The 27030-nt window shown below is 40.3% G+C and overlaps 1 protein-coding gene across 8 annotated transcripts in view; it reads left to right on the top strand.

Annotated features, from left to right (window-relative positions):
* Positions 1-27030, top strand: part of SRBD1 (S1 RNA binding domain 1) — a 142019-nt gene that overhangs the window by 75060 nt on the left and 39929 nt on the right. For all 8 annotated transcript variants that reach the window (XM_040060212.1, XM_040060215.1, XM_040060218.1 and 5 more), the window contains one exon: positions 10488-10570. In XM_040060212.1, the coding sequence (XP_039916146.1) occupies positions 10488-10570 (83 nt within the window). The remainder of the gene's footprint in view (positions 1-10487; positions 10571-27030) is intronic.

Genomic DNA, 27030 nt, shown 5'->3' with positions numbered 1-27030 from the left:
GCAATAAAAGGATTTCCTACTTGATAGTCTGAGGAAGTTCAGCTGTAGCAGATTAGGAGGGCTCTGCCTAGAGAGCAAGCCACTGGAATTCAGTAATGGAGGGTTTTGGATGAACCTGCGATAGGATTGCAGTCTGACAGAGGAGGGAGTGTGAGGCTTCCTTGAATTCTTCTTCTCAAAAGCTGTGCTCAAGAACACGCTTGAGCTTTGGGGTGAGGGGTTTTATAGGGAAGAATGGAGACCACGAAAAGAGTACTTTGCAAGCTGGAAATGTTGATCACCTTTGTGAAGTTATTAATATGTGCTCTACCAAGGCTCTGTCACTGCCAGCTCTGAGGCTGCAATGATGTATTGGTAATGAGGGAGCCGTGAGGCTGGGTGGATGACTGCAGTTCTATTTCGGCCCTGGCATGTGTCCTCTGGCCACCCTCTTGAAGAAGTAGTTAAAATGTTTCATTTGGTGGAGTTTTCATAAAGCTGTCAAATTCTTTTTTTTTTGGTTGTTCTGTTCATTTGTTGGGGTTTTTGCTTCTTCTTTTTAAAATTTATTTATTTTCTGACCTAGCATCAGTACACCATTTCATGCTTAGCCTTTGGTTCTTTTTTATTCGTGACAGCTTCAAGTAGGGGTTATGCACTCAAACTTGCCTGTAAAATCTCCTGTATTGCTGTGGGTCTCTGTGATTGAGATTTATTTGTGCCTCTTTTCAGTGGAAAGCCTGGATGCAAGTTTCCTGTAGAAGCTTCCCTTAGAAGCAGTTGTAAAGAACAGTTTACTAGGCACGGTACTTTGCCTTGCAAGTTTAAAATTCACTGGTTGCAGCTTGTCTTTCATTGCCAGAACACATGAGATCGCTGTCTTGGAGTGGCATTCTTTGTAGGAGAAAAAAGTTCAACTCAGTAGTGGCAGGCATTCCTCCCCGAGACAGATGGGCTCTGTGACAGTCCATACCAGTCTGGGTTTGGTTGCTGTCACTGGGCCTGTGAATCCTGGAATTCAACGATTTTCCAAAGGTTGATATTGTTGCTTTTCTTCCATCCTGTTCTATATAGTTTTGCCTAAGGTTTTATTTTGTTGTGCAGAGCCTGTATTCCTAATAAAAATAAGTTTTATGGGCTAAGAAATGGAGGATGTCAGTAGAGGTGTCAACACATGCACTCTTCCAGGCTTTCTTTTTTTTCCTCTCAGTGCTTCTCCGCTCCTACACCCCATTGTTGCAAATGCTTCTTGACTTGAGCAAGTTTGGCTAGACAAAAGGGGAAGACTGTGGAGGAATAGGTAAAGTATATAGGAAGTTTAAGCACGTACAACTCGTGTTGAAGGACTGTCACACAGGAACATGGAGCTTATGTATCTTCTAGGTGCCTGGGAGCTTTTTAGGGTATGGCCAGCTAGTGGAGGTTTTGTTCTCTGTAGTGTAAAAAAGATGAAGAATGTACCGATTGTTTGGCTTGTGTTCACAAAGAATTTTCTTCTGCTGCCTCTCCACCTTTTGGATACCATAATGAAATGAATGTTGCTTAATAACTAAGAATCAGAGGAAATTGATGCATTCTCATGAAACAGTGGCCTGATGGTAGAGAATTGCTATGAAGCAGTAGTCATGCTGGGATTTTACTCTGGTTTCATTATAGACTCAGTTATATAAATGAGAAATGTCTTCATTTCATTAAATTGATCAATTACCTTTCCTTTTGAGGTGACTGGCTCTAACAAATAAGCCATCTTTTCTTTCTACTTAAAATGTAAAATAAAAGGGGGAGAAAGGGGCTGTTTTTTCATACACCATGTTTGTGTAACCACTTGTTAGAAGAGATCTCATGTTAAGCCTCTCTATTTTATACCTTATGCAATCATACACACTTGTTTTTGATTTGCAGTTCTGTGTTCAGATGTTGAAAGAAGAGCAACATACCTCGGCTTGCCTAATAAAACAGCTCTAAGAAATGTACATTTTCCTCTTGGACATGAAGGACTAGGGCTCTGTCAGGGCCACATAATTGTGTCACCCAGTTAGGAAAGCAACAAAGGTAGATAAAATATTCCCTAGATCTACTTTTTTTGAAGATTTGGAAAACCGACAGGGCGAGCATGTGTTGTGCTGCATGCACAGGTATGATCCAGTACGGAAACTGTTGTTTCTAAGGGGTGTTTTCTGAGGATAAGGAAGAATCTGAGAGCCAAAGGTCACGCAGCACAGCTTGCCTTAGCATTGTCAAATCCCATCTGCTTGTCTCCTCTCCACAGGGCAGAACACATTGCATTATTGTATGCTCAAAGTTCAACATACCACTTGCACTTTTCCTTGCAAGAGAAAGCCTTGTAGGCTTTGAGGGCTTGTTAGGACTTTCAGACTGTTATGCTACAGGGTTTCATTCCCTGGGGTCCTGTTAGAGACATAGAGTTCAGAGCTGTCATACTGGCCAGGAAGTAGAAGGTAGAGATTGGAAAAAATGTAATTTCTTTTGACTTTATCTTAAGGAAAGTAAAACAATTTGATGATTAGATGTGTGGGACATAGTGCCTGGATGTCTACTTGAGCTAATTTCTTCATCTTCTTAAAAGAGCACTGCTCCCCTTTGGCTACTCAGGAGAGAAGGTCATTTTTCAAAAACTTTATTGTTTTATTTAGTCCTACGGTTAAAATGTTCACACTGCTGTCTAAGTGGAAGCTTTCTTCTACACCTCGTTGGAGAGAATTGGTGAAAGTTCCACAAGCTTTCAGAAAGGAAAGTAAGCACTGAATTCTTGTCCATTAAAAAATTTTGTCAGCCCAATGTTTAGTTGGGTGGTATGCAATTAGAGCAGTATGAAATGAAATCATATTTCATCTCTCATCTGTTGTGTTCTGTAGCATTTAAAAATGAGTTAAATTACAGTTTTGGAAAGACTGGGAACAGAGAACCACACTGTAGTGATGAATATGCGGTGGTTAGAAGTGAAAGGGGTGGTGAACAGCAGTATGATGTTAGATAGAACATGTTAATGATAGTAGTATTAATAAACTAAAATAATATTAATAGCAATAATTAGTTCTTCATTAACAATAGTATTATAAGTAATTAGTAACAGGAGCAGGAGGGTCTTGTTACTTGTCTCCCCATAGGACCAGTTCCCGCTGTTAAGCAGAAGCTCATCTCAAGGGGTTGGCTAGGCTCTAGAGTTTAAACAGGAATTAAATAGGGAATCTGTGGGTTCTATAGGAAATCAAAAAGCAGTCCCTAACTGCAGGTAGTCAGGAAATGACTGAGCCTCTCCCAGCTGGGCATGCACATGTGCCTGTACAAGGATATTGAGAAATAGAAAAATAGGCTTGAATGGCCCCAAAGCAGTAGCACAATCCTGAATGGGTTTTTACACAGATGTTAGAGATGTTTGTAGTCTTGTAGTTTTTTTGTTGTTCTAGACAAGAATCTAATGTTTTCTAACCTGTGTAAACCTCAGGATATGTGGGAGAGATGGTGTATAATAATTAATATCCTGCTTACTGGCACTGTATCTCCTGTGAAGCTGTAGAGCTCAGGAGTGGGCTGGAGTAGAAGGGTTTGATTTCCTACCTGGAAGTTTTGTGTGTTCTGGTCAAGCTGCTTTCCCTTAGCATAAAAGAGCTATGAGAACCATCCATCTCCCCGCTTCTGGTGTAACTCTCTGCATGGGTCTGTGTATTTCCTTTTGAAGGCTTTGTTGCTTCCATGAAGCATGGAGCTAGAGGAGTGACCAGTACCGGGATGCTCTTTAATTCAAGGAGTTTTGGTTTCTTTTTAATACTGCGATTTGATGTGTTATTTGCCAAAGCTGCTTTTCTTACGACAGGCATAAGAAAGAACATTCTGATCACTTACAAAAGTGATTTCTTGTTGATACAAGTGACTAATTCTTCTAAGATACAGGTGATTAGCTCTTGTAAGATTAGAACTTCAAGTAACTTTTTACTTTTATTAGTAACAGTAATCAACGTAGAGTGATGCAGCTAGTACCAGCAGTGTGACTGTGAAAAGGGTATTGATGATATCTGCCTTTTAAACTGAACAGGTGGGGACAAGTTTTTTCACAGTTTATACCATCTTCTGAGACTAACTTATTTCTGTGAAAAATCGCATCAGGCTTCAATAAAATGATTATATGTCCCCTATCTCATTTTGGATAAAAATGGATACTATTCTGTGACAGAGAAATTACTAATACTTGAGAAAAGTGGTTTTGAAAGTGTTTCTAAGAAAAATTATTGATTTAAAAAAGCTGCATCGTAACAGTCACTTGTCGAAGTTTTCTCTTTAAACGTAGTTCTAACTTTCTTGTTGTATTCATCCCATTTCTTTTAAAGATTTTTTTGGTAATAAATAAGTAGAATATTGTCATTCATTATTTCATTAATCTTAGGGAAATAATAGATTATCAGTTTTATGGAGTTAAAAGTAAACTAAAATGTAACCTTTTTAAAACAAAAACCTGCTCACTTGCTACAGAAGAGCTTTGGATGAAATGCAGCTGTTGAACAGTTGCTTAAAATAAATTGCATACTTTAAACCCACCAAGAAGATATATGAGGATTCAAAACTGTGTCACAAATCCTGACCTCCTGAGAAAGAATGCTTAATGAAAAGGCTACTGTACGTTTCACTGTATCCTTTGCAAGGAGGGTGAAATTCAGGTCAACAGGATAGAAAGCATCTAGGACTCAGGAAACCTGAACAATCGATCACTGAGTAAACATTATTGCAGATACTTATGGAGAGTAATTGATTTTGAACACAATAATAGGCTTTATAATAGGATTTAAAAAGTTGTAATGTTTCCATATCTACTCTGATATGATATATTGGCAGTAATTACTTAGGCATTTGTGAGTTAGTCGCTTATTACCTTAAGATATTATTTTTTTGTTTCATTGACATTGAAGTTTCAATCCAAACTTTTGAGGTGCAATGGTTAATTTAAAATAAGAGGGTGGATGTTACTTGGATGTTGTAGTAGCATGTCTCAGCAAGAATGAAATACTGAGGCTTTATAATAAAGATACAGAATGTTCTTATTTATGACAAAATTGAAGTTGAACTCATCATAGCTTAATAGCCTGTGGTTTTCATATATTTATTTGTAAAGCAGTTATAAAGCTATCTAATGCCTTCACATCTGGAAGCTTCACATTTTTTCAAAGCACAAAACAAATGCTCCTGCTCACGTGGGGTAGCTAAGCTGTCACAGTTATTGACTCTGACACATTTTTATCCTTATGTGAAGATGTGAGGAATCCCATCATCCTGGACTTTTGGCCAAAAACGTTTTTCTGCTTACAGTGTTAAGCAACATTTGAATGCCACTATAACTGAAAGAAATTGAAACTTTTCTGTTCTTCTACCCATAAACATTCACATTTGTGCTCTTTCCTTATCTAAGCCATTAAACTCTTGCTTTATGGTGTGGCTCTTACATAAAGCAGTGCAAAAAGAGAACATTTCAATATGCAATTGTCTGAACACAGAAATTGGCAGCCTGCCCCAAAGTGGGCACAATACTTGAAACCATAATAAATTTCTTCTAGTTGACAAGATTTCCAGCTGCCCTTGCACCCTAAATAGTCTGCACGTCTGATTTGGGTCTTAGTTATTGCTTTAGACCTGTTCCATGACTGAAGTGAGGCAGGTAGCCGAACAAGTTAGCACTAATTCTGGGTTTTTTGGGGCTGGCTGCTGATGTGGCCCTTGTACAAATATCATGCAGGGAAATAGTAAGGCTGCTGTGTTGTTTTGGCCCTTTGCTGTTGAGTGTGGCAAGTTTTTTCTGTCTTTAATCTGAAAAGATTTAGCCTGAAAATTATTATCAATATTCCTGAGTGAAAACTCTCCTTTGTGATTTGTGTGAGATGTGCTATTGCTTGCTGTAGAAATTACTAGAGAAACAAAGTTATCTGACGAACGTTTGAAGAAAATGGTCTTAGTTTTAAATTTCTTCATTTGAAATTAGTGACTTGATCTTTAAGACAGAAATAGTCACATAATTAGGTATATTTGCTAATTCATGAGAGCATATCTGCTTATTAGCCATTAGGAAACAAAACATTTTAATTGTAATTCCTCACTTTCTGAAAATCAGACAGATCAGAGATTGGCATGAGCTGTGCAAGCAACTCTTACGGATGTTTTTTGCCCACCACAATTGCATCTTCATTCCTGACACAAACATACTTTACTGTCTGCTGGGGTTGTCTTGTCAAATAACCAAAGTATGCAGTTAATTGAGACTTCCAAGCAATTAAACGGCTTTTCTCATGAAATGACAGAGTATGTCCTATCCAATGACAAGACAGGATTAAGGATTACAGTATATATGTTGCTGTAATCTTATTTCCTATTGCACTTGGATATGAAGTACATTTACACTGAAGTCAGAGGACCACCTAGACCATTCTGTCCCTTCAAGTGTTAAAACTTTACATAAATTTATTGAAAGGCAGCACAGTATGTTACTGCCTTTCCAAGTGTTGCAATAATATTTTCATCCTAATTCACAACTCCAAGCTTTGCATTTATGGGCGGTGCAAGTCCTGTGATTTTCTAATAGAGGGTCGTGTCATCCTGATTTTAATACCCTGTTTATTATTGATTAGGGTTTTTTTCACATTTTACTTAGACTAGCATATTTTAATAGAGGCATCTCTCGAACTTTTGGCCATGCTGATAACTTTTGAGAATTCTGATTTTCTCATTTTGCCCTGCATGCCATAATATAATTTAATCTTTTTTTTGCTTGGGCAAAAGCAAAGAATACCATAATATCTACACAAGTCTACAATGCATTACCTGTTTCATTGATAGTTTTCTGAAAATACATGGTTTCTAAAATGTACCAGTGTAAAATAGTTGAAAATGAAAAAAAAATTTTATAGTCTTGATATAGTTTTTAAGAAGAAAATGCCAGACCATTGTTTTATTGTCTCTGCTCCATGGTAGTAGACCTCACAGTTGTGCAGAGCCCTTATGATCTCAATAATACTCTGCTTGTGAGAGTCCAGCCACTTGGATCAATGAGATCCAAGATCAATGCCCCCGCGAAAGATCTATCTATTGCAGTGTGCAACTACTCAAGCAAAAATTAAACGCGTGTGCCTGTACAAGAGGCAGTAGATGCTAATCTTCACTGAATTTCTGTCTTGAAAGACAGAAAGAATGTGGACAACTCTTGCATTTTTCCCGCTGTGCTCTCTTTTATTTATTAATTGGAAAAGTTCTGGAGTGAAATTGAGGCTTTAGTGGGAATTAGGCAGGTCAGCTCTCCTGCTGGTATTGACCGTAGGAGCTGCATCCCTTAATCGTGTAACTGACTGTTAGCTGATCTTCCTGCTGCAATATTGGAACTATTAGGCCTGATCCAGGAAAGCACTTAAATGTCTGTGTAACTTTATGCGTGTGAATAGTTTTGTTCGTTCCAGTGGGAATTCCGACATGCATCTGTGCTGAAGTGCTTTGCTGGGTCAGGTCCTACGCCTCCACTGGAAGCCTCCTAGGGATATGACAGCATTGTCAACCAAGCTAATATGACAAAAAGAGTCTAACTTTTACTTTTCAATTGAAGGTTCCCAAGGGAAAGCTATGCTTGGAAAATTCCTGTGTCAATCTATCCATATAGTTGTCTGTTTTTAAATGATATAGTGAAAGGAGATGCAGACAGTGAGAGGTATTTGCTCTCAGCTTATCTAAAATGTAACTTTTGAAATGTTTTGCCATTAGGTAGAACTAAAAGAAAATTCTCTAAAACACTGTATGTGTATTAATGAAGCTGAGCTTAATGATGGTTGCTGAAGGACAAATATAGTCTCTATGCATAGGCATCAGTGCCTTCAGAAGAAATACGTCCTTGTAAGTGTTTCCTGGTTTGGATCAATACTACTTTCATTGGTGTTTTGTTTCACTTTTGTTTGTTAGGTGATGTGTGACTGTATTTCAAAGTCATTAATATGAATTATTGTTATAGGAAAGCATTTCTGCAGTGAGTTATACTGGTGTAAGTGATAACTGCTGTGCTTACACTGATTAACCTTTTGTGGGGTTTTTTTTGACAAGAAGGCATACGTGATTGTCTCTGAATTCAGAACTTCTCTATCAGAGAAGCAGGCATATCAGATATCACCAGCACAGTGCTTTCTGAGCCTAGCTAGCAAACTGCCTTTGTCAGCATGTTAAAATGGATATTAAAGGATATGAAAAGTCTTGCATGACCGAGCAATGAACTTCATGTTAACTGTGCATTTAACATTGCAAGTCTTTAAAAGTGAAGTCTCTAGTGCAGCGTTTAATTGATAAACTTTCCAGTTGGGGTTTGAGGAGCCTGCATATCTCTGGCTACTGTTTTGGCTTCAAGTACAAATGTTTAGTCAAGTCCCATTCTGAAATGCTATGGAGACTTTAACACCGTGCAGTAGTGATGGTTGCTGTTTAAATTAGGACACAAGGAAGATTAAGGACTGGGGGAACCTTTCATTCAAGGAAAAACAAAAAATCTGGAAATACTTAGCCTGGAGCAGGCTCAGGGGGATCTTAAAAAGGTTTGTAAGTACCTGATGGAAGGGAATGAAGAAGAGAGCAGCAGACCCTTCTCAGCAGAGCCCACTGTTAGGACATGAGGCAATGGAATGGGCGCAGATTGGAACACAGAAAACTCAATCTGGACACGAGAAAACATTTACCTGTTGTTAGGGTGGACCAGCATTGGCATGGATTGACCAGACAGGTTGTGATGTCTCCACCCAGCTGGACATGATCTGTGGCAACCTGCTGTAGCAAACTCTGTTTCAGCAGGGGCTTTAGACAAGGCAGCCCATGTTCACAAGAGCTGTGTCCAACCTAAACACCTTTGTGAATGCATACATGGCTTCTGTAAAGGGGCTTATAGATTGTTTTATAGATATGATAATTATAACCATGTTCATGTTTTCATATGTGTATGTGTGAAGACAGCTGGTGAACACTGGAGGTAGTTCCAGTATTTCTGCTGTAGCATTGTGTGTGTTGTTGACCAAACCACAATGCTTGCTTGCTTATTTATTTATTTATTTATTTATTTATTTACCCCTGACTCCTGTCTGTTCTTCCTCTAGTCCTCTCCTGATTTGCTTAAAAATTTATTTATTTAAATGCAAAACACTCTTGAAATGACTGGTGCCCTGTGGGGTTGATTCTGGACATAGCTTTTAAAGGCCCACAGCTTTCTTCAGTGCTGCTTTTCTTATTCTTGCACAAGTGCATGTGGTAGAAAAAACAGTCTTGGCAATAAGGTCAGGCATTGTTATGTTTGCTCTTTTTTTATGTTTGGAGGGGTTTATTTTAATTTTTATTGAGTTGGGATGTTTTTCTTCTGTTGTGTTTTTGTTTTGTTTTTTTTCTTTTGGGTTTTGCGTTTTGTGGGATTCTTGGAGTATAGCGTTTTACTTGTTTGTTTGCTTTTTTTTATGATTTTTGGTCCTTATTTGGAAAGAATACTTCTCAACACTTGTTTTTTGTTAGTGCTTCCTTCACTAGGTAGAATGAATGTTCTAAGAGCTGCTAAGCCAGCTAACCTGTTTTGTCTTAAGTCAGGAGGAAAAAAATAATTTATAGATGTAATACTGGTAGATAGAACTCTTCTAGTTTCATATATGTGGGAGGGAGCACAGTTGGAAACACTGAATACAACCCAATATCTGCAGAATCAGACCAAGTTTATGAATTGATGCTTGGAAATATGCTTTTTCTTATGAGATTTTGGTAAGCAAAATGGTTTATCAATAAATACAGCCTTCAAAAACACAGTCTTCATTCAACATTTGGATTTAGAAGACCAAAGGCTCTTCCCATATGCTCTTAATGGCATCAGGAATGTGGGAAATTGCTTTTGTTTTTCTAAATGTGGTTATATCAATTGCAAATTGATGTGCCTTGGTGTGCAGTTTAGATTGGTTGAGTCCAAGAACCATTTTCAAAGTGAACAGTGTTTCAATTCAACGCGAATTTTATGGTTGAATTAGATAATATATAAATATCTGATACATACATTAGGAAACACTGTATCAGGTTAATAAGTGTGAACAGATACTTTTATTTTTAAATGTTTCTTTGTTTCTTTGTATTTGTGATTTCCGGTTAAAGCTTCTTACAGAGTCTAATGTTAAATGTTACATATGCATTTAGTATGGGCACAAAGGGAAAAATGTAGTGTACACAGTTTTATTTATTAATACTGTGACTCAGACAAGCTTTTTAAATTTCATGGTTACAGTTTAAAATGTCCCTAGGTCTGTGCTGGAATTATTCAAATTAAGAGTTTGATTAATATACATGTGATGTCCTTGTCTAACAATGAAAAAGGATTCTGCTATGTTATTATTTCCAGGTTAAAAAAAATTAAATGCATAGAAGATGTAAAAAAAACCCAGAATACCTTAGCAAAAGCAATTACTTGATTCAGGTTTTACAGAGAAAAGTGATAGCTGTTTTCTAATTCTGTTTTTCAGTTTCCATCGCTAGACGCGTCCAGGACCCATTAGCTGAGCTAGTGAAAATCGAGCCCAAACACATAGGAGTTGGAATGTATCAGGTAAGATAATACCTATCATTTAATCTAAGTTATCTGTCATGATATAGAGCAACACCAAAATGCTGCTTTATAATTGTCAACTAGTTATATCTCCTCTAAAAGACGTTTTCAGTGTTGATGGAACGGTAGTAAATACTTAAAAGTCATAAACTGCCTTTTTTAAATCTCTGCTTTTAATGATTGTGATTGAGACTGAAATGGCTGTAGCCAGATGTATAGTCTATTAAAAACATCAAATCAGACAGGTAACCTGATCTGTGAAGCTTTCTCTTTTTCTGTACAGCAATGGGGTTTTAGCTCTTTGTGTAAAATACAATGAGATATTGATCCTCCATTTAGAAGCCATTAATTTGTACTATTAGGTGCATTCCTTCTTAGAAGTTGTAATAAAAGGGTTTGTTTTGAAGTTTTTCATGTAGTAAAGCTGAATTGGAAAATGTTTGACAATTGTGATTTTTATACATTTTTGTAGGTTATTTCTGAGTAGAAACTTTTACTTGCCAAGTTTTTTACGAAGATCATTATGTTAAGAAGTGGTACATAAATTATTGTCATTTTATAGCATATTGGCATCCATTCAGGGAAGCATTTATGCATGTGCTTAAGTCACACCAAATAAAGAAGCAAAAAAAATTTTCCAGAAAATATGGCATATGCTTTTCTCTATATTTTTGAAACTATAGAATGTGAGCAAATTTGAAATACTGCAGCAGAATTCAGAACAGAAAGCATAGAACTGTCTGGATCTGTTCTTTCAGGTCAGGTCATGAGTGTTAATGGGATAGAATGCAATTCGCAGCCTAGAATCCCTTGCTACTACTGCTAAAGGCAGTGTGACAAAGAGAAGGTGTTATGAAAATTTTCCAAGAAAATGTATGTCCTGTTTTGTTTTTACAGAACTGAGGTCAGCATTTTAGTTGGTTAAAGCAGAATTCAGACCTGCTTTTGTAAGTCCAACTTGCATTACCACCGATGATAGAACTTACTCATGTTGCTTGCTAACTGCAAACTCATTGGTAAACCTAACTTAAATAATCTTTTGGAATCAATTATGCCATACTCTTTGAAGGAGACTGTATTGAAGGGCTGAAGCACTGTAGAGTTGTTTAACATATGTATCCAGATTTCAGTAAAAATGTGTTTTAACGGTGGCAGCTATAAATATGGGTATGGTCACCTGGCAAAAAGAAGAGCTTCAGTCTGAAGTGCAGTTCATTTCCTTACTTGTGGAGACCCAGGGCTTTAATTTATAACAGTAGCAGGGATATGTTGAAACAGAAATAATGAAAAGTGCTGGAACCCTGGAAGCTGAGAATTTTAGAGAATCACAGATAAGTGATACAGATTTTGTTCATCCTTGCTTTAAGGAAAGAAGTATTAAAAAAAAAAAAAAATTGAAATGCTATGTTAGCATTTAGGGAAGTTGATTGGTTGGGTTTTTTTAACAACAGTTCCAAGGTGGAACATTTTACTATTTGCCGTATACTGTGAATTCTTAAGTACTAGGAGCTTGCATTGCTGTGTCTAGAAGATACTGATTTAAATGCACACCATCTTGTGTGGCCCATGTGGACATTGTACAAGCATACATGTAAAGCAAAAAAACATGGAATTGGTGGCAGTTATGTGGTTTTGCAATTATTATACTATGAGATGAATGTTGAAGTGAACAATATTGCAGCACCTCACTGCACTGTCAGAGACTGAAGCTGGTGTCATTTACTTTTCATTCACTAAGAGCAAGGTAAGTACCATGTTCCTGGCCCTTCCAGAGAACCTTCTTGATCCGCTACAGGTGTGTTGCGAATAAATGCCCAACTGTGTTATTTGTTCTTGTCCAAAATGATTAAATGAAAAGTTTCAGAGAAATAAATCCCACAAGCATAGGATAGAGGTAGACCCTCAAATACTGTTCATTCCCAGCTATATGCATTTTTAGTTCTTGTCATGGTTTGAATAAATCTCTGAGGAAGATACACATCCTGTTGAAATTCTTAAGAATCACCACAGAAGCTCTAGCATGTTTGTCCAAAGATACATAAATTTCTCAAGTGCTGGATCTTCATGTGACATTACTGAAAGCAAATTTGCACTCTCAAAAACAAAGTTAAAGGGTCTGCTGCGCTTTGGGCATGACAGCTCTCTTGTGGCACAGGAAAGGAATGGGAGGAGAAGAAGAGTTAAGCTTTTCTGTCTTGTCTTCCTTTTAGAGAGCCACTTGCTGGTGTCTCAGTGGACAGGCATGGAAAAAGCTGTTTTGTTGTACAGGGAGTCCTTGAGTAATGGCTGATATAATCCTTCAGATAAAGAGTATTTCAGGAACAGAATTTTATAATATCCAAGGCAACTTGAAAGGTTTTATTACATTCTAATTTATAATCTAAATGCTGGCTGTAGCTTTTTATTGATTTCTGTGGTGAAATATGCAGTGCACAGTCTAGATCAGAAATACAGCAGTCTTTTCACAGAGGTGGTTGCTTTTTTAGCCTATTGTAACTTTAAACCTAGCATTTAAATATGACCTTTCCTTTCTTAAACACCCTGAAATTGATATTTAAGAATCTGACAAATCCAGGTTTTGGCATTCTTGTCCAGAAAGAGGGATGGTGATTAGTCTGTCAGCAATTAGACAGAGGCAGGTTGAGGCTGTGCTGCTGCCTGTGACCATGGAAGTCATACAGCCCAAGCAACGTGGTGTTTTCTCGGGGGATGGTTGCGCGCTCACTGTGTGTTGATCAAAGTGTGAATGCCCTGAGGGGATGGTCCTGCCTTTTCTGTTGCTCCTACCCATGTGCCCCAGTCTTTTTGTGGTGTTGGTACTGGCAACATGATGTCCTGGGCTGGCATGACAGAGGGGCAGCAGTGCACAGCTTGTGGAGAAGTGGAGCTGGGGCAGCTGCCTTCACAGCAGCCTGACTGACTTGGGACATGGCCCCTTGTCAGTTTAGGACAGCCAGAGATCCCAAACTACTCTACTTCAGAGGCAGTGGCAAAAACAATAATTCCTGTCTTTTCTTAGAGGTCGTTTCTTGAAGTGAGAGACTGATGAAGGCTGTAGCTTTTGTAATGTGACTGTGGTACCAGGAACATTGTATGTTCCCCCTTGGGCAGGACACACTCTGCTGCTATCAGCAATGATAGCAGAGCTACAGGAAAGTGAAGTGGTCGTGTGCTAAATCCGTTGCTCACAATATGAGCTTGCCCAAATTCTGTGGAGTGTGTGCCACCCAAAGGGAACTGAGTGAAGGGGCTGCATCTTCTCCAGTTGCTACTTCCATGGGATTTTGGATCCCTCCTATCTGGTCTCTTGGTATTTAGTGTGCATCTTTGTGAGAATATTGCTGTTCTCTGGTTTTTCTAATGCAACTTTTCCAGGCAAATCTGCTCATCTGGGTGTGGATACTTTGGATATGGAGTTGCAAATTTCCAAGTAGCAGGAGATCTGTGTAAATTGAGTCCCATCGGCTGAAATTTGTTTACTTACTTTAGATTAAAAAAAAACCAGAAACTTGAACTTGACCACCTGCTTTTATTCTCATTTCAATTTATGATTCTGAATTTGTGCACTGCCAAGAAAATCAGGTTTGTCAGAGAAAAGTAAACAGGCCCCACATCTTCTAACAGGTACTTCCTTAAACAAAGAGAAGTAAACCTGATTTATTAGAGCCTCTCTCAGACTAAATTCCTATTGCCTAAAGGTCCTTGTCTTCATCTTTATCTCATTAGGAAAATTATTCTTTCCTCCCAGACAGGAACCTAGCCAAAATTAATTTATCACCTTCAGGCCCTATTAGTATGATTTCCTCTGTAGCTGAACATGAAGATGATGCCCAGATTTTGCCTAATACAGAATATGTTTGCTTGGTCACCTCCCCATGCCAGTTCAAAGCTAAATTTCTGTGCTGGGAGAAGCAGTTAGTGGCTCAAAACTTTATTATGCTGTACACTGAATTTTGGCGATGAATTACCATTGCAGTTGTAATGATCTTGGAAGATATAGATAAGAGCTGAGAACAAAACTGCTTCACAAAGGTTGTTGTTAGGGAATTGAATTTCAGACCAAATAAAATGAATAAGAAAACCAAGAATCTTTACTCGCAAATAAAACTTTTCAGAGGTGAGTGAAGCAGCACTAAGCTTTCATCTTGGTAAAGAGGGGAATTAAATTAATATGCTTTTAAAATGTCAAAACCTGAATCTGTGTTATAAGGCAGAGAAGTGAGAAACAGAGCTAAAGGAGTATGTTAAGTTTATTTGATCTTTTGATGTTCATTTGATGTACAAAATCCCTGGATTCTAAAAAAAATAGTAACCTCTAGAGAAAGAGATAGATGAAGGTCAAACTCATCTGTAGCCTATGAACAAAATATGTTATCTGTGTTGTAAGATTACAATTTTTGACAAATTTTGTGTAATATTAAAAAATGCACTATGTCTGGTCTTGAGGAAGCAGCATCCCATTTGGTTTTTATAATTTTGGGACTCAAAGAATCTGTTAATAATCTATTTTGGGGTGGGGGTAACCTCTTCACTGGTGAATGTGTTTGGGAAATTAGCATCCTAAAAGGATGTAAAGGATAATATGTATAGTTCTGTGACCTCTGAAGTGAGAGAATACTTGATTACAGATGTATCTGGAACATTTTGTGTCAAATAAATAAAATCTGTAAACAATACTCTTAAGTAGCATTCCCTCAAGGAAAAAAAAAAATAGAGGTAATTCTTGGTTTGTTTTTGTGCTGGCTTGAAGGCAAAACCAGCGAGAGACTCCAAGTCAGAAAAAACAATTTAATAGGAGAGGAAAAAAAAAAAAAAAAAGTAAAATAAAATAAAACACATGCAATGGTACAAAAGATCACTGACAGAGTCAGAATACAACCTGAAACCGTGGTGGTGGCAGTCCAGATGAAGTGGTCTTGTTGAAGCAGTGTTCTTTGCAGAAAGGTCTGGTAGCTCTTGTCCTCTGGGAATCCAGTGGTAAGGCTGCCTGTGCTGTCCCAAGGCCCCGATTATATCCAGGTGGGAATGCTTGGCTCCTCTCCCTGGGCGGAGCATCTCACAATGGGCTGATATCATTTTATCAGTTTTGCAATGGGTCCTTGATTGCCTATTAAACAGAGATAGCTCCTGGGGAGAGTTATCTATGAGTCATGCAGGACGGTATTGATGGGCCATTAACAGAAGATAGTCTGGAGGGAGGGGGCACGGGAAACAGTGGTGCACAACAACATTTCATGTAGATGGTGATAGAATACATACTTTGGGCACATTTTACATTGTAACCTAGGACATAATCCACCCCTTATTCTATGACCATCTACATTATACCTAAATTAATACATTCTTACAGCTAGATAGATAAATATACACATATACAGAATGAAACCCTACACTCAGTTCTCACTTAAAATTAGGTCTCCCTGTGGTACACAACGGGTTTCCCCATCTTTCTGCATTACCCACCAAGTGGAACCAGGTCCTTGAGCAAAAACAATCCCACGGATGGGTCTGCCTTTGCTTGATGTGGGATTAATCCAAACAGTTTTTCCTAAGATGCCTTTCATGTGTACCACAGGGACTTTATCTCCATCCACTGTGTGCAAGGGTTCAGACTGGGCAGGACCAGCTCGATTGATTGACCTTCGAGTGTTGACCATCCAGGTGGCCTTTGCTAAGTTCAGTTCCCAATTTTTGAAAGTCCCCCCACCGAGCGCCTTCAGGGTAGTCTTAAGTAACCCATTGCACCGTTCAACTTTCCCGGCAGCTGGTGCATGATAAGGGATGTGATATATCCATTCAATGCCATGTTCTCTAGCCCAGGTGTTTATAAGGCCGTTCTTGAAATGGGTCCCATTGTCTGACTCGATTCTTTCAGGAGTGCCATGTCTCCACAAGACCTGCTTTTCAAGGCCTAAGATAGTATTCCGAGCAGTAGCATGAGGTACAGGGTAGGTCTCTAACCATCCAGTGGTGGCTTCCACCATAGTTAGCACATAGCGCTTGCCTTGGCGGGTTTGGGGAAGGGTGATGTAGTCAATCTGCCAGGCCTCCCCATACCTGTACTTCAACCATCGTCCACCGTACCACAGAGGCTTTACCCGCTTGGCCTGTTTGATTGCAGCGCAGGTCTCACAGTTGTGGATGACCTGTGAGATGTTGTCCATAGTAAGGTCCACCCCTCGGTCACGGGCCCATCGGTATGTTGCATCTCTCCCCTGATGACCAGACGCATCATGGGCCCAACGGGCTAAGAATACTTCTCCCTTGTGTTGCCAGTCTAGATCCACCTGTGATACTTTCACCTTGGCGGCTTTGTCCACCTGCTCGTTGTTGTGATGCTCTTCATTAGCCTGACTCTTGGACACATGTGCGTCCACGTGTCGAACCTTAACGGTCAGCTTCTCTACTCGGGCGGCGATGTCTTGCCAAATCTCAGCAGCCCAGATGGGTTTCCCTCTGCGCTGCCAATTGGCCTTTTTCCAGCGGTTCAGCCATCCCCACAGAGCATTAGCTACCATCCACGAGTCGGTGTAGAGATAGAGTCTTGGCCACTTCTCTCGTTCGGCAATATCTAAAGCTAGCTGGATGGCTTTAAGTTCTGCAACTTGACTTGATCCACCTTGTCCTTCAGTAGCTTGTGCAACTCGTCGTGTGGGGCTCCATACTGCAGCCTTCCATTTCCGATTAGCGCCTACAATTCGGCAGGAACCGTCAGTGAAAAGGGCATATTGTCTTTCAGTCTCCGGTAGCTCGTTATACGGTGGGGCTTCCTCGGCACGTGTCACTTGTTCTTCCTCTTCTTCAAAAGATAATCCAAAAGTCTCACCTTCAGGCCAGTTAGTTATAATTTCTAGAATCCCAGGGCGATTCGGGTTTCCAATACGGGCGCGCTGTGTGATGAGGGCAATCCATTTGCTCCATGTGGTGTCAGTGGCATGATGCGTGGAAGGAACCTTTCCCTTGAACATCCATCCCAGCACTGGTAGTCGAGGTGCCAAAAGCAGCTGCGTTTCAGTGCCAATTACTTCTGAGGCAGCTTGAAGTCCTTCATAGGCGGCTAAGATTTCCTTCTCTGTGGGAGTGTAGTTGGCTTCAGATCCTCTGTAGCTTCGGCTCCAGAATCCCAGTGGTCGGCCCCGAGTCTCCCCAGGCACCTTCTGCCAAAGGCTCCAAGACAGGCCATTGTTCCCGGCTGCTGAGTAGAGCACGTTCTTCACCTCTGGTCCCGTCCTCACTGGGCCAAGGGCTACCGCATGAGCGATCTCCTGCTTGATCTGGGCAAAGGCTTGCTGCTGTTCAGGGCCCCAGTGGAAATCGTTCTTCTTGCGGGTGACCAGGTAGAGAGGGCTCACAATCTGGCTGTACTCAGGAATGTGCATCCTCCAGAAACCTATGGCGCCTAGGAAAGCTTGTGTCTCCTTCTTGCTGGTCGGTGGGGACATGGCCATGATCTTATTGATGACCTCAGTGGGAATCTGCCGCCGTCCATCTTGCCACTTTACTCCCAGGAACTGGATTTCTTGGGCCGGTCCCTTCACTTTACTTCGCTTAATGGCAAAACCAGCTTTCAGCAGAATCTGGATGATCTTTTCTCCTTTCTCAAAGACTTCCCCTGCTGTGTTCCCCCATACAATGATGTCATCAATGCACTGTAAATGTTCAGGAGCCTCACCTTTTTCCAGTGCAGTCTGGATCAGTCCATGGCAGATGGTGGGGCTGTGTTTCCACCCCTGGGGCAGTCGGTTCCAGGTGTACTGTACGCCCTTCCAGGTGAAGGCAAACTGGGCCCTGCACTCTGCTGCCAAAGGAATGGAGAAGAAGGCATTGGCAATATCAATGGTCGCATACCACTTTGCTGCCTTGGACTCTAGCTCGTACTGAAGCTCCAACATGTCTGGCACAGCAGCACTTAGTGGTGGGGTGACTTCATTCAGAGCACGGTAATCCACAGTCAGTCTCCATTCTCCACTGGACTTACGCACTGGCCATATAGGGCTGTTGAAAGGTGAACGAGCCTTGCTGACCACCCCTTGGCTCTCCAGTTTCCGAATCATCTCATGGATAGGAGTCACAGAGTCTCTGTCGGTGCGGTATTGCCGTCGGTGTACTGTTGTTGTGGCGATTGGTACCTGTTGTTCTTCAACTCTTAGTAGTCCCACAGCACAGGAGTCATCTGAGAGACCAGGCAAGGTACTCAGTTGTCTGATGTCTTCTGTCTCTACAGCAGCTATCCCAAAAGCCCAGCGATATCCTTTTGGATCTTTGAAGTATCCATTTCTGAGGTAGTCTATGCCAAGGATGCATGGGGCCTCTGGGCCAGTCACGATGGGGTGTTTTTGCCACCCATTCCCGGTTAAACTCACTTCGGCCTCCAATACAGTCAGCTGCTGGGACCCTCCTGTCACTCCAGAAATAGAAATGGATTCTGTTCCTACATACCTTGATGGCATCAGGGTACATTGGGCACCAGTGTCAACCAAAGCCGTATATTTTTGTGGGTCAGATGTGCCAGGCCATCGGATCCACACAGTCCAATAGATCCGATTGTCCCTTTCCTCTACCTGGCTAGAGGCAGGGCCCCCCTATTCCTGGTCATGGTACACGTTGCTTTCTTCCTGTAAATATGTTCCTGAGGTCCCTTCAAGTGGATCAGTCATATCATTCTTCTTATACTGTCTGGGGTTCTGTGCCTTTGAGACTGGAGCAGTGTTGGCTCTAGATGAGCTCTTCATGGTAGGTGTCTCTCTCTTCAGTTCACGTACCCGGGCTGCTAAGGAGGAGGTGGGTTTTCCATCCCAATTCCTCATGTCTTCTTCATGTTCCTGAAGAAAAGACCAGAGGTTACCCCGTGGAGTGTATCCTCTCTCCCTGGCTGGTGGGTACCTGCTCCTAATGGCAGAGACTCTTGTTGGTTCTGGCGAGATGTGGTAAATTTCTTCCTTAAGTTCCTTTTTTAGTTTCTGATGGCCCTCTTCAATCAAGCTCCGGACTTGCTCAGCCAGCCTTGTTTCCACGGATGAGACATGGGTACGAAATGGGGCGGTGACAGTATCCTCGTAAATTCTTAGTTTATTGACCAAGACGCCCACCTTGTCCTCACCTTCCCTCCATTGCAGCGTTGCCAGGTAACGGGAGTACATCTCTGGTCCAAGCCGTGCAAATCTCAACCACATCTGCGATGTGCACTGGACATCATCTGGGCTTTTAGGAAATCTCTCGTCTTCTGAGAAAATGATCTCCAGCACAGCCAATTCCCTCAGGCATCGGGTACCTTGTTCCATTGTGCTCCATTTTCCTTGGTGCACCTGGAGGTCTTCTTTACAAAGGTATCTGTCTCTCACACTTGTTAGCAGTCGCCGCCAGAGGCTGAGAGTTTGTTGGGTTCTCCCGATCCCCTGGTCAATGACCACATCCCGAGACAGCGATCCCAGTTGCCTGGCCTCACTTCCATCCAGAATGGTGTCATTGGCTGCAGCGTCCCAGATGCGGAGCAGCCAGGTTAGGATGGACTCGTTTGTCTGGCGGGTGAATTCCCTCCGCAGGTCACGCAGTTCACCCAGGGATAGAGAGCGGGTGATGATCTCTGGCTCTGTCTCTTCTGCTGGGTGCGAAGGTCCTGCCACATCCTCATCAGTCATTATGCGGACTGATTTGCTCTTTGATTTCTTCTTCTGAACAGGGGCAACTGCCACTGGTTTAGGTTGTTCTGCTTCGGTGATAGTTTGTGTGGAGATGCTGATGGCACTTTTGGTTTCTTTCTCCTCTGTGACAGCTTGTGTAGACACTGACACTGTTGCTTTGTTTTTGGTTCCTTTCTCCTCTGTGATGGTCTGAGTAGATGCAGAAACTGTTGCTTTGTTTTTGGTTCCTTTCTCTTCTGTGATGGTCTGAGTAGATGCAGAAACTGTTGCCTTGTTTTTGGTTCTTTTCTCTTCTGTGACAGTCTGCATAGATGCGGTTCCTGTTTCCTCTACGACAGTTTGTGTAGACACGGATGCCGTTGTTTTGCATTTGTTTCTTTTTCCCTCCTCCTCAAGGAGACGCTGCACCACCCCATGTAGTGTTTGATTTCTAAACATGGTGAGCATGGTGCAGGCCGTGCAGAGAAGGCAAAGCAGAACTAACAACAATATTATGCTGTCCTTGGCACCTAGAGAGAACTCAATACTTTTGAAAACTGCTGTGCCATACCTAAAAGACTGGAAAAAATCATTCTTTACCCCTCCCCACAGGGGCTGGGTGCGATTATTGAGAGCCCAGATGTAGCATTCTGGACCAGGACAAGAACACAAAATAGAGTATATATTCCGAATGATGCTCATTGCCTCAGAGGTTATCATACAATAAACATAATAGACCAATACAGCAATTCTGGTACCATACCCTGGTCTACACATGAGCATTAAGACCGGCAAATACTGCCCCATGTGTGGGAAAATGTAGAGAGCTAGGTATAAGATATATGAAAGCATGTTGAGCATCATAGCGGACAGCTGTTTCTTTTTTCCTCACTACAAAATTGTAATTCTGACTTTTCTCAGTACCTCCTGCCCCACGTTGGGCGCCAAAATATATGTGCTGGCTTGAAGGCAAAACCAGCGAGAGACTCCAAGTCAGAAAAAACAATTTAATAGGAGAGGAAAAAAAAAAAAAAAAAAGTAAAATAAAATAAAACACATGCAATGGTACAAAAGATCACTGACAGAGTCAGAATACAACCTGAAACCGTGGTGGTGGCAGTCCAGATGAAGTGGTCTTGTTGAAGCAGTGTTCTTTGCAGAAAGGTCTGGTAGCTCTTGTCCTCTGGGAATCCAGTGGTAAGGCTGCCTGTGCTGTCCCAAGGCCCCGATTATATCCAGGTGGGAATGCTTGGCTCCTCCCCCTGGGCGGAGCATCTCACAATGGGCTGATATCATTTTATCAGTTTTGCAATGGGTCCTTGATTGCCTATTAAACAGAGATAGCTCCTGGGGAGAGTTATCTATGAGTCATGCAGGACGGTATTGATGGGCCATTAACAGAAGATAGTCTGGAGGGAGGGGGCACGGGAAACAGTGGTGCACAACAACATTTCATGTAGATGGTGATAGAATACATACTTTGGGCACATTTTACATTGTAACCTAGGACAGTTTTCTATATAATGCTGGAAGGTCCTGATCAAAGGAGTATTTCATAAAGCCTAATCAAGGTGTCTGATTAATAACTAAATCTGAAAATATCTTTTTTGTTCCTCTTGTCCATCTTCCTTTCTATGGTCTTCTAGTTATTGGAGTGAATTGGTTTTGCACTTGATTATTACCTACAGGATATTTTATCGTTTCAGTTGCAATTTGATATTCCTTCTAGGTTGTGTTTTTCCCCCAAAGAATATGGGTGTATGTTTTGGTAAACGACAGTGCAACTTTAGAGAATGCTTTTAATCAGATACACTTTCTCTTTAGTTGGACCAGTTCTCTTAATTATGGCATTGCAGATATAAACCACTTTAAAATCCACAGTTAGCAGTGAGGCGTCTCACGGGAAGTTGTGTCTCAGTTGGAAAGGAAGAAGCTTTTTTCATTCTCTTAGAAGTCTGTGTAGAATGCTGTCTGCTGTCACAGGCCATCCTTGCCTTCCTTTCTTTTGTCAGGGCCACTGAGGGGCAACTGAGAGACAGTGGTGGAAGGATGTTACTGGCCTCTCCTGCACGTGGCTGGAGTTGCACATAGCCCTTCTCATTTGTTGCGTTCTTTAGTTGTCTTCCTCCCTCAAAAGATGTCTGTGGCTGGCATCATCACTGCTGAGGATTTTTTACCTCCAGCTGGTCCCTCTGCAACAGGACGGCTATTAACCCTCCTGTTGTGAGGTGTGGTCTTAACCTCACTTTTGACAGCAGTACTACTTAAAATTTGATTCCACTGGTGAACATTCATCATACATATTAATTTCTTGAGACAATCTGACTGTATATTTGATGCAATGGAGATATCTGAGAGCTGAATTGTAGCAACATTTTGGAAAATACAGGGATCAAAAGGGGAGACCTCAGGGCTACCTCTAAGTGTAAGAGTACAGCCAGGTATAGTTGGGTCAGCCTGATTCATCTGTGCACTGAAAAACTCTCTGCATTATTTCTGTTGTTTCTACTGAAACAAAACCTGTCTCCTCCCTTGCACTGCAGGTATTTGTTAGCCTGTTCTTAAACTCCAGCAGGAACTCAGTAGCTTTGTTTGGGTAAAGCAAATGTTGTATTGTTTCTCTAGTAATGGAAACTTGAAAATTTGTGTTTAAATAGAAAGCTTCTAAGAAAAAAAAAGTTGTGAAGTAGCTAGTGATTGAAAACAAGCTGTCATAATCCAAACATTCATCAAACAAATGTCATCACAAAGAATCATTGTTTAGTTTGAGAAAACCTTTACCTTCTTTTTTCTTAGAATAGATGCACAATTTTTCATGGTGAAATATATGAGACTTTATATCCTTCTTGATATCTGATTTTGGTTATATCTTCTTCATGTAGTATGCTTTTATTTAATAGCGAAGTACTAGAGCTGATTGTTTTTCCAGTCAGGAGAGTGTGTTTTTCACTAAATATTTAAGGAGTTTACTTTCTGGTTTTGGGGGCTGGGGGTTTTTTTTGATTGATCCATAGAGTATTATGAGTAGTTAGGTGTATTACTTGGGTAGCATAGGAGAATCACTTATGTATGATGACATGATGTGCAAGAGTGTCTTTTTTTAAACCTCTGAGGTGGGATTGTCAAAACAGCCTTAAACTTGAGCTTGCTGTATTAAAACAGTACATGTTTTAATAAACAAGTTTGTAGGGGTTCGCAACTCACATTTTTTTGATTGAGAAAATGAGACATCTTATTAGGTGAGCAGTGCTTTATTTTGTGTGATTGAACTGTGGAAGCACAGTTCAGCAGGAATGTTGTTTGCTGGTCAGAATTGTAGGTTGCAGGTTTCAACATCCAGTTGAACAGCCTTTCTACAAAAGGCTTCAGCATTCCTTCTGTATTACTGCACGAAATATACACACACAGTTCAGCAAAGAACTGAACCTCCTTGGATAGCACTGGAATTTCATGAGATTGTTTATGGTTTTCTGTACTTAAATTGAAGTGGTTGCCTAGAGAGAACCTTTGCTTAAAGAAAGCAAAGTCTTAAGGGTGTGAATACCAATATTCAGTTGTGTGTATCTTGCAGTAATCAAAAACTTAGTAATAAATGTAAATCACTCCTTTTTGGCTGTATGTGGCAGCTGGTTGGTTATGGATGTACCTTAAGTTGAAAAACCTAATGAAAGGAGATATGCTAGTGGACTGGAATCTGGCTGAAATGAAAAAAACTGGCTATACTTATATAAATTTTAAAAATAGGCTAAAGGATATGTTGCCATTATTGTAAATTAAAGAAAGAAAAAGTAACTGGACAACTTTGGGCTGCTTCTGTATTGAATCTCATCTCTGAATAAACTCACTGGGACTTTAAAGACAGGGACACGCAGGATAGTCTTTCACTGTGCTCTTAGCTCTGCTCCTCAATAAAGGAAACTTAAACCTCTCCTGTGAACCTGTAGTCTCCTGCAAAGAGATTATTGTCGCTGAATGTTTTTGCTGCATAACGCAAGCGATTGCTTGCCTTGAAATTTGTGGAAAAGGGAGAGAAGTACTGAAGATTTTAAGGCTTCCAAAAACTTTTTGAGGGACAGGGTGTGGTGGCTGTACCTATAAAATATTAAGAGCAGTCCAAAAAGCTAGTGTCTTGTCAGTAAGGAAAATGTTGTATTTATTTCTTTACTTAAATGGATATGTAGGCTGGTGAATAGGTTTGTGCTTAATACAGGATTTTTAGCAATGAGCAAGTTACCCTTCATTTTCCTGTAATAGTGATGACATATTAGCTCTGTGAGGAAAGCAAGTAAGAGAAAAAAAAAAAAAAAAAAGACATATGTGCTCTTTGCCCAACATCATTTTTAGGGCAAATTATAAGCTTTGCATTTTGAAAAGTAAATCTCTGTGAACCAAACCATCTGACATCCAATGGGAGCAAAGTCTTTGCAGACAGCTTTGCCAGGGGGAGGTAATAACCCCCATAATGTTTTGGATGCTTCCCCACCCCACTGAAGTAGGTGCACAAAACTTAAGAATGCTTTCCAAGTAAGTTACACCTCTGGCAAGTTTGTGTAATTTAATCTTCAGCAGCAGTTCTGCTGACTGCCAGGAGTGGTTTATACATCCTGTAATTTGGCAGTCTCTCTGGTTGCATCTACCTATTCTCTGGCTGGCAGAGAAAAATCAAATGTTCTGCCAGCAAAGCACAATAAACTTTTGCTAGTCTATTACAGTCATTTCCAACAAAGCAAAGGGATATAGAAGGAAATAACTGTTGTATTATTAGTTGTTTTAGCTAGTACACTGTATTTACTGGCATCTCCAGGAAAACATGCCAGCTCAGTGAGGTGAGATGCTGCCCCTTTAAGGAAATGAAGGAAAATGTGTGCATGTGTATTTACAAAGAGTGCAAGAGCACAGCGGTATCACCCCATCTGCACATGTCACTCATGAAGCTGCCCATGGACTGCATCTCCTTTTGCTGCTGTCACCAAAAATGCACTGTGGACAGCATTTGAAAACTTGTCAGAGATGTGCCTTTGTAAGCAACTTGAACTGCAGGTAAATTTTAGACATTGCTGCTAATAATCCCCTTCTCACACTGCTGCTATTTATTGTTAGTGAGTTTGTACCTGCATATGTGGGCTTTTACAGAGCTGCTGAGGTTGTAGGAAAAGTAGGGAGGCTCCAGAAGTGTTGGTGTACTGAGGTGGGATGATCTAAGGGTGTTAATAGGAAACAGCAGCCGGACAGATTTGCCCTCCCTGTCAGTTTGTTTCTGATTGCTTAATTACCAGTTCTCTTGGCAGAAGTTTGTTAGGAAGTTTTTTTGTCACCATATGACAGTAGACTCATGATTCATGCTGTAGTAGGGTTGAAGTGCTAGGTGTTATTCTTCATGCAAAATAGGTGTAAAAGTTGTTTACTTGCAGACCTCCATAAAAGAAGCACATAGAAAGTTGTGAGCAGGATTGCTCAGATATAGGGTAACCTGTCTGCAAGCCTGTTTAATATTTCAGTTTGATTTTTTTTTTCCCCCAGTTTTGTAAATGTACTTGGGCAGAGCTAATTCAAACATAGGTGGCCCACCTGGGTGAAGATCCACCCAGGCAAATTAAACTTTTTGAAAGACTGTTCTGATGGGGGAGCCAAGTGGCAAGAGGAGCAAAATGGGAGTTGTGAGGCTGGGATCCTGCAAATTGGCTTGATATGTCTTCTCTGTGCACTGGATTGAAAAAACTCAGCTGACTAAAAGCTGAAACAAAAAAGAGCATAAAGTCTGTCTTTGTAAAAGTATTTTGATCGAACAGCTTCTGAAATGTATGAGATGCTGTTGGGTTTCCTGTTTACGTTTCAAGTATTTAACAACTTTAAGTGAAAATACATGAGTTTAGCATTGAAGAATTGTTCAGCTCCTTTCATCTAGGCTTTAGTTAAATTTTCCTAAGGAAAGTTCTTTGCATTTTTGAGACAGTCTTAGAAATACTGCAGTAAAAAACAGCCAGAGAGCTGCAGGCTACTTACGGCATTACCTGTACCCATTATGAGCTATTTGTGTTTCAGGCTCAGTCATCTTTTATGTGAAGTAAGTTAATTTCTAAGATGTTATATTATGAACTGCCTTCAGTTTTTAATATGAATATTATAATGATAAAATTGTTCAAACTATTACCATAGTAAGAACATCTTTTTAGTGTCTGAAGTCAGGTAAAAGTGGCAGAAGGGATGTGAATCACTTGCTTTGAATGTGTGTGGGGGGCCAGTTTAAACATCGCAAATGTAAATATTATTTGTTGGTGGAATTCCATAGTCATTGCTTGCTGTGGAGTGGTCATCTGTTGCATCTGTTGTTTTGGTTTCATGAATTAACAGTATATTCATTTTCATAAGGAAAAATACTAATACTAGCATGGTTTTGAGTGATTCCATGTGAGTTCATAGCACAGCAGCTGTTGATTTGATACCCAAAAATCTGAAATCAGCAGTAAATTTGTGCTTTTGGTCAGTAGGAGAACTGAAGTGGCAAGTAAAATTCTTAAAATATTTTAAAACCATAAATGGTTTGCTAATACATATGGTTTGGTTGGTATTAAGTAAAGTAAGAACTTGATGTTTCACAATAAAATACATTAAGTAATTAATTTTATGTAGTTTGAACAAATACCAAATTATGGAATGCTGCCAGAATTCTTTCATGTGTTTTTTTAAGCTATGAATTTACTTTTCTAATTAACTATTTACTATAAAATGTAAATAACTGATAAAATTCATACAATATGTTAGTGCATGTATTTATTTTAATATTGAACCTGTGATCAAATTTTTCTTCTTTTGAAGAGTAAGAAAGATGAACTTAAATTA

Source organism: Hirundo rustica, chromosome 3, assembly GCF_015227805.2.
Source record: "Hirundo rustica isolate bHirRus1 chromosome 3, bHirRus1.pri.v3, whole genome shotgun sequence".
Lineage (NCBI taxonomy): Eukaryota > Metazoa > Chordata > Aves > Passeriformes > Hirundinidae > Hirundo > Hirundo rustica.
This window is presented reverse-complemented; position numbering and strand designations above follow the sequence as displayed.